The sequence below is a fragment of the Sinocyclocheilus rhinocerous genome, unplaced genomic scaffold, assembly GCF_001515625.1.
Source record: "Sinocyclocheilus rhinocerous isolate Xijiao unplaced genomic scaffold, SAMN03320098_v1.1 scaffold996, whole genome shotgun sequence".
Taxonomy (NCBI): Eukaryota; Metazoa; Chordata; class Actinopteri; order Cypriniformes; family Cyprinidae; genus Sinocyclocheilus; species Sinocyclocheilus rhinocerous.
In genome coordinates this window covers 468,681-488,761 of record NW_015660490.1, presented here as the reverse complement: position 1 = coordinate 488,761, position 20,081 = coordinate 468,681, and the positions used below count along the sequence as shown (strand labels likewise).

General features: G+C 36.9%; 1 protein-coding gene across 2 annotated transcripts in view; it reads right to left on the bottom strand.

The window, feature by feature from the left end:
• Positions 1-3,029: 3,029 nt before the first annotated feature.
• The window catches only part of rab4b (RAB4B, member RAS oncogene family), a 28,478-nt gene continuing 11,426 nt past the window's right edge, over positions 3,030-20,081 (bottom strand). For both annotated transcript variants that reach the window (XM_016534060.1, XM_016534061.1), the window contains exons 2-8: positions 15,391-15,471; positions 13,941-14,055; positions 13,788-13,850; positions 9,895-10,049; positions 9,327-9,422; positions 8,417-8,596; positions 3,030-6,332 (exon numbers count right to left, since the gene is read on the bottom strand). In XM_016534060.1, the coding sequence (XP_016389546.1) occupies positions 8,481-8,596; positions 9,327-9,422; positions 9,895-10,049; positions 13,788-13,850; positions 13,941-14,055; positions 15,391-15,471 (626 nt within the window). In that variant the 3' untranslated portion in view covers positions 3,030-6,332; positions 8,417-8,480. The remainder of the gene's footprint in view (positions 6,333-8,416; positions 8,597-9,326; positions 9,423-9,894; positions 10,050-13,787; positions 13,851-13,940; positions 14,056-15,390; positions 15,472-20,081) is intronic.

Genomic DNA, 20,081 nt, shown 5'->3' with positions numbered 1-20,081 from the left:
CTGCAGTCTTTGCAGTCTTTGGAATAACGAGCCTGTCAATCAATCAACCACCATTGCTGCAGGCCCCGCCCATCTCCACAGGCTCTGCCCACCCCATGCTGCAGCCAAGCCATATTATCCGTATGGATGTTGTCTTGCTGAAATACATCCACAAACATTTCACCTTTTCTTTACATTTCATGTCCACGATGAAGGATGTTGCTTGCCATTCTGTTCAAATTGGTACGTTTATTAAACCTCCCCGGTTATTGAATACTTCAGCAATTTTATAGTACATTAGACTTCAGTGTCACGTACTGGCAACCTTTCCAAGTCTGTTCATTAACACTAACACAGATAATAGCATCACGTTAGCCAAAATCTGCCATGGCATGGAAGCATTGGTCCTGTAAATGCAAAATGCATGGGCTGCACTACTATATATAAAACTTGATTTTATCAAACAAATCCTCCCCAAACATGTCCAGCTCATTTAATGAAACATTCAAATCAAATGTTAAATATATCAAGTCAAAATCTGTGAAGATTGTTTTGTATTGTGTACATATATACCTACATTATATATGCATCTATTTTAAATGTAAATGTTATGAACTAACCAGTCATTCCAGGCATCTAAAACACACTCTGTTTCTGCTTATTGTAATTGCATTAAAGTCTGTTGGTTTTATGGAGAACTTGAGCCAGCGATTAGCGAGCGCTTTAGAGAACAAGGCTGAGTGGAAGAATGGAGCTCAGGGGGAAAATGACAAAAGATGGTCTACTTTTAATTTCCCCTTTTGTGGCGCCGGTTCCCTCGCGCCAAGAGCTCTATGGCAGCTGCTCAGCCTTGAAACGTTCCATTGCAGTTCGATTCATGAGTTACTATGAGAATCTGTCTTTATTTTGTGTGTATGTTTTATGTTCTTTCTTTTCGTCTCTTCTGCCCTAGTCCAAAGTATTCTAGATCTGCCTATTTGTCCCTGTGAGATTGTAAAAGTTGATGGAAGTCGTGTTACTCTCACGTGTGTGTTGCTGTCAGTGTATATATCCATACAGGTGAAATAAAGAAAATTAAAACTGTATTTCATATAATGATATTGCGTTGAGCAATTGAGAACAATGGAGTGTTCTGAGAATCGTTTAGGGACAAACCCAGCAATTGGGTTGTTTTGACCCAGCGGTTGGGTTAAATGTTTAACCCAACCTTCTGGGTAGTAACACAACCGCTGGGTCAAAACAGCCCAATTGCTGGGTTTGTCCCTATTTTACCCAGCACTGGGTTGTATTTAACCCAGCATTTTTTAGAGTGCAGGACTATGCAACACTCTCAAAGCAATTAGTAACTGTGTTACGTTTTGGTGGCTAATTTGTATGAAATCTTATATATTTTGATATAATCTGCTCAAGGCCTAATGCCAGTTAGTTTTAGGGGTGGACCTTCATGCTTGCTTGCTTTCATTCAGAAATCATGTTTCCATACAAATCACATCGTATGAACTCATACGAAATCGCCACCTCTTAAAATAGTTACATTTTCTCACGAGACAGGTGGTGCGTCTCAAATCGCGTACTTATAAAATAACCTTATATAATTCATACTATACATGGCTGAGTACATAGTGCATAAGTACATAGTGTATAGGTGCGTCCCAAATGGCGTACTTCTGCACTATTCTATGACGTTTAGTAGTATAAATGGTGCGAGTAGTGCGTTCACACTGAAAATTCCAGAAAGAAAAAGTGCACTTTAAATACCTGGATGATGTACTTAAATAACCGAAAAAATGAAGTGTGGAATGTTGGACACTTCATGCACTCAACGGTCGCAGCTTTAATTACGTACCGAAGGGGGCGGGGCTATCAGACTCCGATTATGAATGACAAAATAACCTTATATAATTATTGAGTTGAGTACATAGTGCATAAGTACATAGTGTATAGTGCGTCATTTGGGACGCAGCTAGGGTTAGGGATTTTAATTACTTGTGAATGTCACGTTTTATGCATCTGTCACCTAGAGATAATTGGATTCTAATTTGAATAAACAGCATTTGTTAAAGAACAAAAAGGTGAAATGGCAACTTGCTCACGGTCACACACTCCTGAGACCACAGAAAGACGACATATTCACATAACATAAAAAACAAGCAAACTTTAATTATAACCTTAATCTTTCAAATGAACAAGCACCCCTCCCCCAAACACTCCGATAAACAAATTCAATTTTATTTACAGCATAGATGATTCAGATATACAGTATTTATGAATGAACAAATCACACTGGTTACTAAGCAACAACTGGTTGTATTCAGTACTTTGAACTACTCTTCAAATGCACTCCATATTGATATCTGGTTATGAAATGCTACCAAACTCCACTACAACAGCCATTGAATTTCATCTGGCTCAGGCAGTGGAGCCGTTCTAAAGGCGCGGTCACATTAGCGAATTTTCGCGGGCAAAAAAGATACAGTGTCGGCTGTCAATGGTCAACTTCAGAGTCACTTTCAAACCACAGCAAAACTGTGTGACCCACTTGAAACAGGTGCGAAATCTGCGTGGGGAAATATCGCCATCATGCAAAAACAAAACCCTGAACAGTAAATTTCGTCTGGCAAAAATAGTTAAAATCCAGTTATTTTAAAAGGAATTTGTGTAATAGGACTTCAGCATGAAGGCAAAAAGTTACACATGCAGATTTCACTCTTGTTCAAGTTTGGTCACTCAAATTCACTGCATTGGCTAACAGATTTTATGAGTAAAAGCAGTCAGTTGTTCATTGTCAATAGTGTAGAAATACCTGACTCCACTTTCAAGCCAAACAGCTTTCTGTTGGTCAACACGGCAAGACTACGCAAGCGAAATCGGTAACACTTTACAATAAGGATCATTAGTTAACAATTTGGTCGGACTGCGCCATCTAGAGTTTCATGCCAGAACTCTGTATTTAATGAACTGTGAATTAACATGAACTAACATTGAACGACTGTATTTTCATTAACTAACATTAACAAAGATTAATAAATACTGTAATAAATGTATTGTTCATTGTTTTTTCATGTTAGTTAATACAGTAACTAATGGAACCTTATTGTAAAGTGTTACCGCAAAACCTGTGTGGGAACTTTTTTGCCCTTACACAAAACTCACTATCACGCAGATTCCTATTGAAAAGGCTGGATTTCGCTCAGTAAAATTTTGCCAAGCAATGATAATTGTGATCGCCCTTCTTAACACCATGTAACATTTTTTAATGGGACCATACAAAGCAAAGCATCGCCCTGCAAATTTAAGGGAACAGTTTCAAACCCACTAATATCGGTACCAAAAGGAATATTCCAGGTCAAAGACGTTGAGCTCAATGGGCAACATCAGTGACATGCTGTTAATTAATCATAACAAATAATGTAGAAAAAACCAACACTTGCCCCACAGACTTACACTGTAAAGGTGCGGTCACATTCAGGAAGTCGAAAATGGACAGTTTTTGGCCCGCAAAATTTTGTGAGCAAACAACTGTCAATTTTCCATTGTCAATAGTGTAGCCATCATGCAAAAGTCACACAAAAGTCACTTTCAAACCAAGCAGTCCTCTGTTGGTCATCATGGCAATTTCATGTGACTAATTTGAACATGAGCAAAATCTGCTTGGGGAAACTTTTCGCCCTTGCTAAAAACTCCCAATCGCACAAATTCCTATTGAAATTAAGGTAAATGTGCACTTTAAAACATAAAATAGAAAAAAAAAAAATACTGTGGGGGGGTGGTCAAACTACACTTTTCGTACCATTGACTTCCATTAAAGAAGATGTGGTCACATTAGCAAGTAGAAAGCACAGCTTATACAGAAAACACTTTTTAACCAATCAGCTTTCGGCTTGTCAATGTGGCAAATCCACATAACCAATTGGAACCAGTTGCGAAATCTGCCTGGAGAAATATTTCGCTCTCATGAAATTAACGATTTCGTGGATTCCTATTAAACTGACTTTTAAACTATTAAACACAACTTAAGCATGCCAATGCGGGAGACAGAAAACGTAAGCTCATGTGAATTTCGCGGCGTTCAGAGTTCAAGTTTGATTGTGACCTCTTAGCTGAATTAAAAGAAAGAACAAACTACTTTAAATCTGCATTGTAGCAAAAGTGGAATAGATTGCATATTTTTGCATTGTAGATATATTTTGAATTACGTTTTTTGCAGATTGTGCAGAGTGATATCATATTACGGATGATACAATATCCATAGAAATTTTGCTTGCTCCAAGTTTAGTGACCACAGCTTATATTGCAACATCTATTTACCCTGGAATATTCCTTTGAGTCTAAATTTTGTTGGATAAAAATAGTTTAAATAAGTTAGACACAACATTTGGTAAAAGTGATCACAGTGGAGCAAAAAAAAAAAAAAGAAAGGAGGAAGGAAATGTAACAGTATAAGTGCATTTTAAGAGCTCAGATGATTATGAGAGCATGAGGCAGCCTCTTGAATGATGTAGAACAATCATGTGGTTAGTTAGTTAAGGCTGTGCTTGAACTAGAAGAGATGTGGCGATCACCCACCCCACATTTACGACTAACAGCATGTTCTTGTCCACAGCTAAGGTGGCAAGAAGACTCCTTACCGCTGAAACGGTGTCGGACTAGTCTCAGTTGTTCTTTAGTAAGGAATGATCAATCCTCAAAACAATATTCTCTCATTTAATATAATTAAATTATTATAGATTTTACAATTCTATAGGTACAGTATATAAACAGTCAAAAAAAGTGCACTTGCAGAGGGAAAAAAACAAACACATCACATAGACAGTATTTAAAACAGATCAAAACAGGTCTGTCTGTGGTGCATAATGATGACGTCACTGAGGGAACGGGGCACTGCGCCACTCATCATCTCTAGATCTCCCTGTCGTGGGTAACCAGGGCAAACAAAGAACAAATCAACCCAAAATATGTGCGACTAAACACCACAGCTACAGTGTACGATGAATCATGTTGCAGTCTGATGGGTCTGAGCTGGTTGCTGCACGGAAATATTCTTCCATTCTAACAATATAACTTGTGGTGTTCACTTTTTACGTGACTTCAACTCAATAACATCAGGGTTGAATCTCAAAAAAAGAAATGTCTGGGTGCAGTTTCACCCCCCAAAAAAAATCACGAAATTTTTTATGCATTGTGACATTTTTTATCTGAAAATTACTACTATAATCTATTAATAAAATATTTTAAAATCAGCATAATTTTATAATTTTTTTTGACATTCTAGTAATGAAAATTTGGGAGGAAATATGCTTGTCAAAGTCAAAATTTCCAAAATCTTAATTGTCCTAAAGTAACCTTTATTTTCTTTAGGAAACATGTTATTTATAATTTAATTATTTTAAATTCAGGGTGAAATATAACTTTAACATGTTCTTGAGTTTTTGGGAGATTCACCCATTCAGACTCCAAAAGTTTCAATTTAATCTATTATTTTTGTACGTACATTTTTTTTTTTGGCATTTCGTGAAATACATTTTTAAACCACCAATCTCTAAACAAATGTATTTTATATTTCTATACGTGTCGGCCAAACAAATGCGAAATGTAAATAAGAACAAAACTGACAAGATTTGTTGTCCTTAATTTCAATAGGAAGGTTGGTGGTCTGTGCAGAAAGACGGGTGAGGTTAAGTTAAAGGATAACCTCTAACCCAAGCCAGACTGAGATGGCGGAAAACATCTGATATGCGCCAGATAGCGCCGACCGAATGACAAGATCTGAACAGATGTTTCTTTCTCCCCTTCAGCTCCTTTGTGCTTTCAGAAGCTCTTTAAATGCATGACCAATGCAAAAGGGTAAATATCTGAGTGTATAAGGGGTTTAAGAGCTGTAATTTGGCTTTCTGGTCATATTTTGTTGAAATAAAATCAAGGGGACGTTCAGTTTAACACCAACAAAGTTCTGATATGTCACAATGTATAAAATGCTTCAACAATATCTAGTTTAAGCAGTTTTTCATCTACTGCTGTCGTTGAATGGTTTATCCCAGTCTAGTGAAGTCTAGATGATGGCTGGTTACTTTAAAAGAAAGAACTGTGTGTGTAAGAATCACAGGAGAAGTTAAAAACACGCACAGTCTCTCAGTCGGGATGTGAATCACCTCTACTGCCCGTGCCCCTCGCTAGGGGTCTCCCAGCCCAGCGCAAAGCAGTCAGGGAGATCTGTCCTAGGTGAACAGCTTTCTGAGGTCAGAGGTCAAAGGTTGCAGATGGACTTCATAAGAAATTATCCAGATGTGTCTGGGTGTGGAAGGGTCACATTTGGGAGAGGGGTAAGGGGCGTTCATACCCAGAGACACCCGGAGCTGAAAGAAAAAGAGAAAGAACATTTAAAAACGGTATTATTATTCATTCCAACAAAATCTTAAGCTCTATCTGTGAGGAACAGACAATTATCTTCAATCATTTTAAATATATAAATATCATATGATCATATACTATCATTAAAAAGTTTGGGGTCAGTACGATTTAAAAAAACACAAAAAAAAAATCAACAATTAACAGTAATGACATTTAACACACTACAATATATATATATATATATATAGAAGAAAAAAAAATCTTATTTTTTTCAAAATAAATGCTGTTATTTTTAACTTTCCATTTATCAAAATCCTAAAAAAATGCATGCTCTGCTGAAAACAATGCTGCTTGATATTTTTATGGAAACATTGTTTCTTAAGTGTCAAATGAGCATATTACAAGGAGCTGCGTTCACGCCAGACTGCAGTAATGGTTGCTGAAAATTAATCTTTGCCATCACAGAAATTAATTTTTAAATATATTCAAATAGTAAACAGATATTTTAAATCGTAAAAATATTCCACAATATTACTGTTTTTACTGTATTTGTGATCACATAAATGTAGCCTTGGTAAGCATAATAGACTTATTTATAATATAATAATCATTTGAACTGTAATGTGGATGAACACATATAATGGTTAAATCTTGTAATTATACATTGATAACAGTATGTATTTTAACATTTATCCTGGTGTAATGTATTGCGCCATAGACTTTCAAGTTACACTTTATTTTGATTGTCCCCTTTAGAAATTATGTTGACTATAAGTAATGCAACTACATATGTCAACTAACTCTAATTAGAGTAGACTGTTAGGATAGAGTTAGAGTTAGTTGAATAAGTTGGAATGCTTGCAAAGTTACGTAGAGTCAGCAGAACGTCTAATGTCTGATGGAAACATCAGAATAAAGTGCACTATTTATTGTACATACTGTGACTTTTTTTTTTATGTCAGAGGATGTCAATTGTTTTTTTGCAGTAATCCCAGAATGTTCCTTTTAATCTTTCATAGAAAGTAACCCTGATATAACTAGGGTTGGGTATCATTTGGTTTTTTTTCGATACCGGTGCCAAATCGATACTTTTAAAACGGTTCCGGTGCCTAAACGGTGCCTGAACCAATACTTATTAAAAAAATAAATAAAATAAAATTCCCCCCAAAAATGATGGATTGGCCATTAGGCATTATAAACACATGATGTCCGTTTCATTCATACTGGACGCCAGAGGGCGCCCTCACACAGAAAATCCACATATCCAGTCACAGAAGTAGAGAACTCATGACCCACCAGGAAATCCCTTATATGGACAAAGGCATAGCTATTATATCGGTAACTGAGTAAACAGAACATATAAACGTTTTGAATGATAAAACAAAGACAATAAACACTCGACTGCGACAATATAGTTTATCTGTGTTATTTAAGCCATCTCTGGTATTTTCATAATAATTAAGTATATTTATAATAGGGTGACCATATTTTAGTTTTCCAAAAAAAGGACAGTAGGTGGCGGGGTTCGTGGGCAGGGCTTCACCTAACAGTATACGTAGCAAGGTTTTTTTTTGTTTGTTTGCTTATTTTGTTTTTATAATAAATAAAAAGAAAACAAGTAGAGAGAATAGAAAAAGAATAGGGAATGCTAGTGTTAGAGGGTCATTTATAAATAAAAATAAAACAATTCAATAGAACAGAAAACGAACAGATCAAGTGTAATTACTGCATTCACGCACTCCTCGGATGCTCTCATTTCACGAGTTGTGCTTTTAAGTCGGAATGTGAAAATAACATGGACACTCTCGTTACTACAAAGATGTGTTGGGTTTGTATTATTAGAGCTTTCCGACTTGAGTTCACGTGCATTTTCTCAGACGGGAAATTATTTTTCACATGCGGTGCCAGTGATGATGCTTCTTACGTCCGTTTCGGAGAACCAGAGGACAAATATTTAAATCGATCGCTCAGGCATGGCACCGAAATCTGTGTTCAGATTCGGTTCTAGTACATAACGGTTACATAGGTACCGGTGCCATATTGTGCCAACCCTAGATATAACCCAGTCATATGAAAGTGTTAAACTGACCTGAGGGGGGAGGTTGTGTGTGTGTATGGTCTGATGTCAGGTAGCGGTCAGGGTGTCCGGGCCCCTAACAGTTACACTGCTGCCTGGCCTGTGCAGCAGAGCCCCGGGGCTGTCTGAGCTGCCGCAGGGATGCATCGCCGTACTGGATCCCAGAACCCATCCGCTCCGGATCCAACTCACCTGTATGAGCACATAGAGAACACACAGCTCAACTCTATAAAGCCAACTGTATCATATTTGATAAACACATTTCTAAGGTTTTTAAATTATAAACATGATCAAAATAATATAATAATATTTCAAGATGAACACTTACTGGACTGAAGCAGCTTAGGTTTACTTGCGTATCATATTTTAGAAAAATTATATTAAACTGTGAATATCAAATATGATGCATCAGGCTATTGAAGAACATTTTCTTAATCTCTCAATCATCATTGTATTGCATTACCCCCACAATAAAAACTACTTTACACTAGAGTTGATCATAAAACTAAGCATTTAAACATCATCTTACTAAGACATCACTGGCAGATTGATGAAGAGTGACAATTTATATTTATACGCATTTTATTTATATAGTCTGTTATTTAGTTATACAGACTTCACTGATTTACATTATGAGATCTTTTGGCGATATATTCTCCTATATGAGCCATAAAAACCAGATGTATCAAATATGATACTCAACAAAAACATAAGCAAGCATTTTTGTTCTCAAGGTTAAACTATTCTGTTTCAAAAATGTGACATTTCTTACTATTATTTCATATGTCAGACTTTACAGTGTTAAACTTTATTTCCTTCACTATGATGGCTGGGTTGAAGCTTAACAAAAGCATTTAGGCTACATTTGCCAAGTAGTAGTAAACTAATACCATAATGTCTTGGCAGTGCAGTTTTCACTTACCCGACTCAATCTTACTGAGGATGGTACGAGCACATTTGAGAAAGGCTTCCTCTACGTTCTCCCCGGTTAAAGCACTCGTCTCCAAAAACATCAGCTCTGAGTGGAGGACAGAGTCAGGCTAACACATCAAAATCAACCATCTGATAATGCTCCAAACGCTTTTGTGTTGTATCAGTCCATATGGACACCTGTTATCAGGCTCGCTAAGTGTCAGTTACACGAGGGTGCTTTAGTGTGAAGAGCATCATCAGCAAGAACCAACTTATGGTCTTTAACCATGTCTACAGCACTCCTGTGATCAACACAGAAGAGCTCGTAAATGAGCCGCTCATAAAAACCCAACAGAGAGGAAGAGAAGCGCATTCTCTGCAGCGGCACACATCTGTTTGGACACTTATGATTTATGAATACAAACAGATCTCTCTAGATATATGACAAACAGGTGCCAGAAGCAAGAGAAAATTGATGTTGTGTCACACTGTTAGGTAGAAACAGGCAAAGAAAAAAAAAAAAAAAGTCATTTTGGACTATAGCTACAAATGTGTTATGCCTTAAGAGCAGCTCTAACCGTTCTCCTGGGCAAAGCGAGACGCCTCTAGGAAGGTGACCTCACGGTCCGCATCCAGATCCTTCTTATTCCCGCACAGGATGATGACGATGTTGGGGCTGGCCAGTGTCCGAGCATCTGTCAGCCAGTTAGTCAGAGCATTGTAGGTCTCCCGACTAGAGGACAGAGATAAAGACAAAGTCAAATAAATTTGAATATTGCTTTCTTTTTCATAATACACAGTTTCAAAGCAGCTTTATGGAAAATCATGATGTTAATTCTTATATCATCTTAATATCTTCATGCCTTATAGTTGCATTTAGCAGATTAGAGCCAGGCGATAATATAGTTCACATTTTTCAACAATACGATCAGAGATATGCTACATAGTATATATTGCCCAATGCAATTATACTGCATGTATGCAGAAAAAGCTGTACATATATACACATACGACTTTATATAAACAGCTGTGCAATAATACATAATACATATTTTACGATAAAATAAAGTAAAAATAATGCTGTACGTGAATATACTGTATGTGTACGGATAAATCTTAACTTTGATTTTTACTTTACATTTATGTATAAGGCTTGCAACTTCGTTGAAACAATATCTGGACTCCATAACTGCTCTACTATTCTCGATCTCTACAGATTCTCGATCTCGAACAAGCAAATCACCAAACGGCATTCTGGGTTGAGCGAGCTGCGCTGAGCGTATTGAGCGAGCGGAGCGGAATCTTCAGAAAGGCGCTCTGCGCTCTTAAGGAAATATTACCTCTCCGCTCCCCGCTCCGCTCCGCTCACATGCTCTGGTTTGGAACGACATGGGGGTAAGTGATTAATGACAAAATTTTCATTTTGGGGTGGAGTAACCCTTTAAACACTGGTTTTCTGTGATGAGAACTTTCTTTTTTTTGGAGGATTTAAGGAGCTACATTACAGTTGTACAAGTTCCAGCTCGTTTTATTTTCTTTTTGTACAGAAAACATGTTCGTAAAGAAAATGTCGGAAAATCGAGCAAAATATTTTTTTTTAAATTTGGTAACATTTTTTCTTTTTGTAAATATTTTTTTGTAAATGAAAAGTAAACGGTGAAAAGTGGGTGATTTAAATCAAGTTTACAGTGGATTGTGGAGGGCTTCTCTACATGTATCCAAATGGATTTCAAATCTATTGTTATTTGCTATTAACAGGCAGTAAACTATAGTGAAAACCTTTGGCAAGATTTTAGAAAGGAAGCATTACCTATAATCAGTGTTGGGCAAGTTACTTCCAAAATGTAATACATTATATATTACTAGTTACTGTCTTTTGAAAGTAATTAGTTACATTACAATATTACTGTTTCTGAATTGTAATTATTTGCGATGTATTTGAATGCTAAACTATTATTTATTATGTAAACCAAGCTTACTTAACGCGCTTAAAAAACATCCTCGTCACATGAGCAAATGTGTGTTTGGCCCGAGCTCAGGCTGAACGACACGGATTGTACGCAGTATGCACTATTTAAATTAACCAGTGTATTTATACGTTTGATTGACTATTTTATTCTGATAATGAACAGGCTGCAACGTTTGCAATGTTGTAGGCCAGTGGTTCCCAAACTTTTTGCAGCGTGCACCCCTTTCTAGTGTTTGACACATGTCAAGCACCCCCACCACCGTTCTCCGGTTAAACACCACATTTTTTACTGCAATACAAGTATAATTACAAGTATTCACTGTATACAGGGCTTGACATTAACTCTTTTGCTCACCAGCATATGCCCTAAGTCACTTAATATTAACTACTCGTTTGAAGTCTTGTTTAAAATCAATGTCGAATTTACAATCGTACTGATTTTCGGGGAAAACTGCACTCTCTTAGTTGTGTCATGTTAATTAATTAGGCTAGGCTTTATGTAATAAATATAAAAACTACATTTTTTTTGACCGTAGTATGTTTCCTCTGTGTGCAGTTGTGTTCATTTGTTTCGATTTCTCCATGAGATTGTCTCATGTGAGTCTCAACTGCCGAGACCTTGTTACTACTGATTATCCATTATGAATTGCCGTTTACACCAAGTGTAATAAAATCAGAATCATTCTCGCCGAAATTTTGGTGCTTCCCTAATTCGATGTTTTAAAAAGATTAGATTAGTTGTCCGGTCGGGCAAGTAAAATTCTCTTTCACTTGCCCCTTCAAAAAAAGCACACAGATCATCAAAAGCATTCTCTCGCGCACCCCTGCTGGTCGGTCTGTGCACCCCTAGGGGTGCGCGCACCCCAGTTTGGGAACCGCTGCTGTAGGCCTATGTGTGTGCGTGATCGCCGGCGCGATCGAACGGCAGAAACAAACAACAAAAAAATACTCCGTCATTTTTGGTCATACAGATCATTCGAAAATGCAATGCGTTTACTTTTATTTCTGTCATCTCGGTTTCCTTTCCGTGGACTTTCGTTGAGCGCCGCACCACACAAATAGCATATGAACCAAACTCAGCAGCATATCTCTGTCTTTTCCTTTCGTTTTGTTAATCTGTTAATTAGGCTATTCAAGTCAAATATTTCGCATATTCATTAATTTTATATATACACTATGATTTAATAAAAAACGATTTTATTTTTAGTTAAACTTAATTTTTGTTGCTTGTCTGCGCTCGTCCGCCGCCTTTTTCTCTTCTCAGGACCCCGCAGCTCTCTCCGATAGGATCTCAACCATTTAATTCCAGCAACAGGAAATAGACAAACTATTTTTTAATAATCAAACTAAATATTTACAGGAAATAATTTACCCGCGGAATTTTTTCTCTGGTGCTGTTTTGCGGTGTTAGTAAATTCACCACTTAATTTTGAGTTAAAATATGTTGTTGTAACTTGCGTTACTGAGATTGTAACGAGTAATAATATTACCCACATTTTATTAGTAATACGTTATATGCGTTACAGCAAGAAGTAATATACTACTGTAATATTATTATTTTTGTAATGCGTTACTCCCAACACTGCCTATAATACTGTAAAACAATGCCAAAATAGCTATTGATTAACCAATAGCCTGTGTAGTGACATCAGCCGAAAAGGAAAATGTTTTCAGGTTTGCAAGTTACATTTTAATAACAATTATGAACACAAATATTTAATAACCTACACAGATAACCTGTACAGAGTGATACCAGGAAGTTAACCTTTTTTTTTTTTTATCTTACATGTTGATTTTGAGAGAATGGCCAAGTGTTACTAATTTTCTGAGTCAATATTTACCCTGATTTCCACCATTTATTATCAGTCCCAGAGAAACTGCCTTTGTGAGCGAGTAACAGCGAACACTTAACATACTTCACTGTTAATACAGCTTCTCAGAAGCCAATGTCTGTGACGACCTCGGAGTGCTTTGAGAAACGGTGAGACAATACACGATATAATGTCGTCCTTCACGTTTCCTTACTGTGTGTGCGCTCCGTCACGCTTTCAGGGAATCTTGTTTTGTTCGAGTCACTGGTCTCCAGGGCAACCATCAGCCTGTGGCCACAGCAACAGACGAAAGGGAGCGTGGTGAATGTGTTTCAGTGTAAAACAGTGAAAACGGTCTGCAGCTGCAGCAATGACAGTTCAGTGCTGAAGGACGATCCTCATCAAACACACACAATCCATCACTCGGTTCATGTTTCTGTCTCACTGTGCTCACACCCCGTCTAATGGACCGAGGGCATTTTATTACAGCGCTGTCATTCTTTATTACTCCATTGTCTTTGTCTCTATTACCATGACAGCTGCATGGCAACCTGGAGCTCATTCGATTCAACGCCAGTCATTCTCTCTATGTGCCTCTGTTTTAGTTCATTTCCTGCATCTAAAAGATTCATTTTTTTCATTCCACTTCAAACTTTATCTTTGCGGTCGGGTGACCCCACTGCGGCCTTACCTTGTGATGTCATAAACGAGAAGAGCCCCTGCTGCTCCACGGTAGTAACTGCGGGTCACCGACCTGTAAGACACAAGCGGAGAATGACCTCAACCAATCAGTGTCAGCACAGAGCAGCGAGGACGTCCTGACGAGCCAATCACAGGCAAGTACCTAAAGCGCTCCTGCCCAGCCGTGTCCCAGATCTGCAGTTTGACCGTTTTGCCACCAACATTGACAACCCTGGATCCAAACTCAACGCCGATGGTGTGGTTGGAGTCCTGTTTGACTGTAACAGACAATGGTTGGTTAGAAGCAGAGCTGACAAACTGTTTAAAGGGGTCATTTCATTGATGTTTGATGCCAGCAGTGTTGTTTTTGTATTATTTAAACTATGACAGTTTTTATTAAAATTATTAATTAGAATTTATTTTTCTATTTTGAGTTGTCATTTTAATTTTAGTTAATTGTTATGACATTTTGTAATGTGCTTTTCTCATTTTTATTAGTTTTTGTTCTTTTTAAATAGTATTGATTAGATTTAATTTATTTTTATTTCAGCTTTAGTTTTAGTTCAGTTTTACACTGAAACAAATGGTAATATACAAATTACTTGGTTTTATTCAAATCAAAAAACATTATCATCACTAATACAACAAAAAAAATTATATATATATATATGCCAGTTTGCCAGTTCAAGTTAACACTTTTTACAGTTTCGTTCTTATTATTGCCAGTTATTAATTTTTCTTATCATTTCCAGTTATTAATTTTAGTGCTTAGTTTTAGTAGTTAACTTAAACTGTCAGTTTCTCATTTTTTCCACGCATTTTTTTTTTCTTCATTTTTTAAAATTAAAATATTAAAAGTTTATTAAAGTTTTCATATTTATATTTTATTTTAACTTTAAAAAAAAAAAAAGTTTAATAATAATCCTGGATGCCAGTTTTTTGTACCAAAACAATTTATTTCTTCACAACAATCTTCTCTCAGAAAAATTAATTGTTTTCGCATGTGAAAAATGATACAGCACTTCACTGCTCTTACTCATGGGTTGTGGGTTTGCTGTCAGGTCAAATATAGTTTACCCTCCCCCATCCTTTAATATATTCCTGTGCTACATTGCGACAGGTTCACAAAACAATCCATGCTGAAATGAGCTGTTCTCTTAAAATTGGACTGAAAAATTTGTGCTACTGTTTTATCTTTCTCTCTTTTTTATCATGTAAAATTTTATTTGTTTTATGATATGACCCCTGAAGACATGCATATTCAATTTTCATATTATAACATATTCAAAGTTCATTTCTGTCTTGGAAACAACTTAAAGATAGGGTCATTTAAAATCCATTCAATGTCACAGACATAATTAGCAATTACGCCTCTTTCCTTTTTTTTCTCTGTACATTGAGATTGACATTGGATTTTCTAAGCTTACGGACAACATGATTTCCATTCATTGCTTAACATACCTTTACTCATGTTTCAAAAGCATGTAAAGATACTGATTTCACACAGAATTAACATTCAAGGCCCCCCTCTTTCTCTCTGCAGAACGCTCTGAGAATTAAAGGTCATGTTTAATTCAAGTCTTTGTGAGAGTGAGACATTAATATGGGCTTACACTTGTTCTCTATGAACTGATGGAGGAGGCATGATTTCCCAGTCCCCGCGCTGCCAATCACTAGGAACTTAAACAGGAAATCTAAAACCAAGAGGGAGAGAAAAAAAGAAAGAGAATCAATATCGCTGTTGCACTGCACAGAGAACATGTTTAAAGAATGTTTGGATGTTGTTCAGAGCACTTGGCCATCCTGATATCCTTCATTCCATCTCAACTACAGATCTGCGTTCTTATGACAGTCAAATTGAAGAGTGTATTCTTTGAACAATTAAACCCATCTTGAAATGCAATGTTCTTCCAAGAAGAGTTGCCAAGTAACCGACTAAACATGCATTAAACTGCAGATTGCTCATATTTTCTATAGTGTGGTAGGCCTGATTCTGCCAAAGATGAATCCAGCAGAAAGATTTTTTTTTTTTTTTACTTTTTTTCAGAAGTCTCTGAAAAAGGCAGCATTTATTTGATCAAAAATACAGTAAAAACAGTAACATATCATAAAAATATAACTAAAAATGTGAAAGATTATTATCATTTAAAATATGGTAACTGTTATCCATTTTATATATTTTAAAATGTAACTGATTTCTGTGATATAAAGCATCATTACTAGAGGTCTACACAGGTCTAAAAATTCGTACTGCCCGTAAATGTGCTACACTGAACCGACCCGGACCCATCTATTATTTTGAAAGTTGGACCAGGGCCCGTACAGAACCGAGAATAGACTTGTGCCGGTATTCGGTAATGCGATATATCACGGTATTATCCCCGTGCGTGTGCATTAACTCCGCCCACCCTGCTTCTGATGACGTCGCTCGTGGTATTTTTTTTTTCCACCTTATTTCAAATGACCGACTCACACTTTTCTCATCCTAATTTTACAAGTTGAAAGTTACAAAACAACACGCACAGCGCTGACTGACTCTGAAAACGTCCGGGTGTTCTCAGAGTCCGATCGACTCGGGTATTACACACAATGTTAAACAGACCCGGGACCCGAAGTAATAGATTGGGACCCGACCCGGACCCGGCTGACCATTTAAAATATAGCCCCGAACCCGTACGGATCCCGGGTCTGGTCCCGGGTCCTCGGTGTAGACCTCTAATCATTACTCCAGCCTTCAGTGTCACATGATCCTTCAGAAATCATTCTAATATGCTGATTTCCAGCTCAAGAAACATTTCTTATTATTATTGATGTTGAAAAAAGTTGTGCTGCTTTGTATTTTGTGGAAACTGTGATACTTTTTTTTCAGGCTTCTGAATAGAAAGTTCAAAAGGCGTGGCCTAATGGTTAGAAAGTCTGACTTGTAAGCCAAAGGTCGCGCGGGTTCGAACACCATACTTGGTCTCCTTTCCTTTCCTTTCCTTTCCAGAACAGCATTTATTTGAAATAGAAATATTATGTAACAATGTCTTTACTATCTGTTTTGATCAATTTATTGCTCAATTGAAGTATTAATTTCTTAAAAAAAAAAAAAAAAAAAAAAAAAAGTACAAACTTTTGAACACTCTAGAAAAAGAAAAAAAAAACACACATTAGTCGATCTCATTTATGCTATATAATTAGCCTATATGAGATATATTACAATTATATCTGACACTGAAAACAATGCTCTCTAGATACTGGCATCGGCCATTAAACAACCATTAAACTATTGGTTGACCACTTCTCCTCTGCACTAACGCTCTATATCTAATCTCATCATCTCATCCAACATTATGTAATAGACTTTTATAGGCTATTCATCAATGCAATACCATGTCAATAAAATAGTCATCAAAATTGTAAAGAAATGCATGTGAAATGCATCCTTGCTGAAGATACAATGACATGATAGCAGGATGTCATAACAGTGAGGGAGTGTGTTGTAGAAGTTCAGTGGGGTCGGAGTGGGTCTCAACCCAACCCACGCAACAGGCCGCAGCGTGAGACAAGAGCATCCCAAAAGCTCTGTGTTAGAAGAGGACAGAGAACCATTTGCATGTGTGGGTATGACATGCATTCAGCCATAACAGCTGGAACAGAGGAGGGTTTCAGGAGGGATTCAGCAGGGATGCACTGAATGTTCGACAACCGATATTATTCGGCCGAAAATTGCAAAATAAGGCACTTTCGGTGTTCGGCCAAATAAGTGAAAAGACCGAATACATTTTACCGAAAAATTACATTTTTGATTAAGTGATCAAACAGCAGCCAGCGTAAAGTGAGAGGCGCACACACTTTAAATGCAGAAAACATGTCGGCAGTGTGGAAACTTTTTAAAGTGTCCAAGAAAGACACCAAAATGGCCGTTTGCAGACACTGTTCTTCTGAATTGTCTAGAGGGGGTACATCTGCAAAAACGCACAGCACGACAAGTTTAATTTATCATTTAAAATCAACATACCCCGAACAGCACGCAGAGTATGAAAAAGATACGGCGGCAGCAGCAGCGAAAGGGAAATTTCCTGCTCCCAGTCCCAGCACACCCACTCCATCTGTGATCCAGAAGTCACAAACCACATTCAACAACAAATAAAATGAAATAATCTTTAGAGTAATTTTATGAACAAATGTGGAAAATTAAAAACGTAGAAAAAAATTCCAGAGCAGCAACACCCTCAGCACCCCTAGTTCCTGCGGCCATGAAGTAGGCTTATGTCTAGGACAATTATTTTGTGGGTTCATCCACTTTTTTGCACTCTTTTCAATGCACTTTTTTGTAGTAGGTGTACAGAGTATGTTACATTCTTTCAGCAGTCAGTTATGGGCCTAATATAGGCTATTCACGAAGGAGGGCTCAAAGATGGCCAAATAAAAATATTTTTATTTTACTAATTTTAATTTATTTATTTTGTTATATTGTGCTTTGTTGGTGTAATATCTGCTGAAATGTTTAAAAAAAAATGCTCCATGTTAAATAAATATGTTTAAATTGTAGTTTTGTAATCGTTTTATTTTTCTTTGAAAAGCAAGACAAAATAGTAAAAAGCACATTTTGACTATTTAATTTATGCATGGCAAAATAAATGGGAAAAAAAAAAAACAGGCGCAAAATTGTGTTCGGTATATTTGGCCTTCGGCCAAGTGTTTCATTATATTCGGCTTCGGCCAAGAATTTTCATTTCGGTGCATCCGGATTCAGTGTTATAGCAGGAGGAGGATGTATGGAAGGGTATATGGATCATAACAGAACAGCATGTACATTCTCACTGAAAGTGTGCCAGAGCGTTTTGGACGAAAATCAACGGTTTCACAACCTTCTGAGTTGTCTGTTGTCTACACAGGCACAATCATAACAGTGGTGGACATCAATAGTGGTTGATTTTGAATTTTGAACAGTCTACATAGGCAGTAATTCTGCGTGCACAAATAACAATGCATTAAACACACAAATGTCAAGTAAAACAGACTTTTTTAATTATTTATAAATTGTAAATAAAAGTACATTTAAAAATAGCAAATTATTTAAAATGTTTAAAGTTACATTTAATTTTAATAGATTATTTTTAGCACTGAACAGAGTATAACTAATAATTTTAATTCACAAAAGATACATACACTATTTGGGTCTATATGGCTTTTTTTGTTTGTTTGTTTTTAAAGAAATAGATTTTTAGTAAGGATGCATTAAAGGGGTCATATGATGTTGCTAAAAATAACTTTATTTTGTGTATTTGGTGTAATGAAATGTGTTTATGTGGTTTAAGGTTCAAAAAACACATTCTTTTCCACATACTGTACATTATTGTTTCTCCTCTATGCCCCGCCTTGTCGATTTTTACAAAGCTCATCGGTCTGAAAAGCGAGGTGTGCTGTGATTGGCCAGCTATTCAGTGCGTTGTGATTGGCCGAATACCTCAAGCGTGTGACGGAAATGTTACGTCCCTTACCATATTGTGATGCATGTGGCAACCACATGTGACGACCCCGGGGCTGGGCTCCGCTTCGTCCACGGTGAAAGCCGATCCGGCGATCCACAGCACTAAGTTGATGTATTCCCTCAGCGACCAGCACGGATCAGCTCCAGGCATGACGAAGCGGTTATCGTCTTCTTTTGGAAGGCCAAACAAAGTAGTTTCGCTTTCACAACGAAAAACACAGCGCCTTCACGACATGGCGGCGGCGGCGGCAACAACACTACAGCGAGAATAAAAGTTACACCTTCATTCTTTGCGTGAACATTTGGGCGGCAATTCTTCCCACATAGTGACGTAGACATGTGGGGGCGTGTTAGAACGGGCCGTTTTAGGTAGGCGTGGTTGACTTAACTTTTATAAAGAATATCTCTTTGGATTTGAGACTTTAGTCTTTGCAACTTTACAGATCTTTATGCACCAAGAGCTTGTAACACTCCAAAGAGAAAGGAAAAATTGACCCCTTTAATCAAAAGCAACAGTAAAGACACTTATGTCACAAAAGATTTCTATTTAAAATAATTGCTCTCCTTTTGAACTTTCATCAAAGAATCCTGAAAAAAAACAACTGTTTCCAACACTGATAATGAATGTTATTTTATCACCAAATCAGCATAACAGAATGATTTTTGAAGGATCATGTGACACTAAAGACTGGAGAATTGATTGCTGAAAATTCAGCTTTGGCATCATAGAATTAAATTACATTTTAAAAAACATTAAACTAGAAAACATTTTAAATTGTAATATTTAACAATATTACGGTTTTTAAAAGTTAAAAAAAAAAAAAA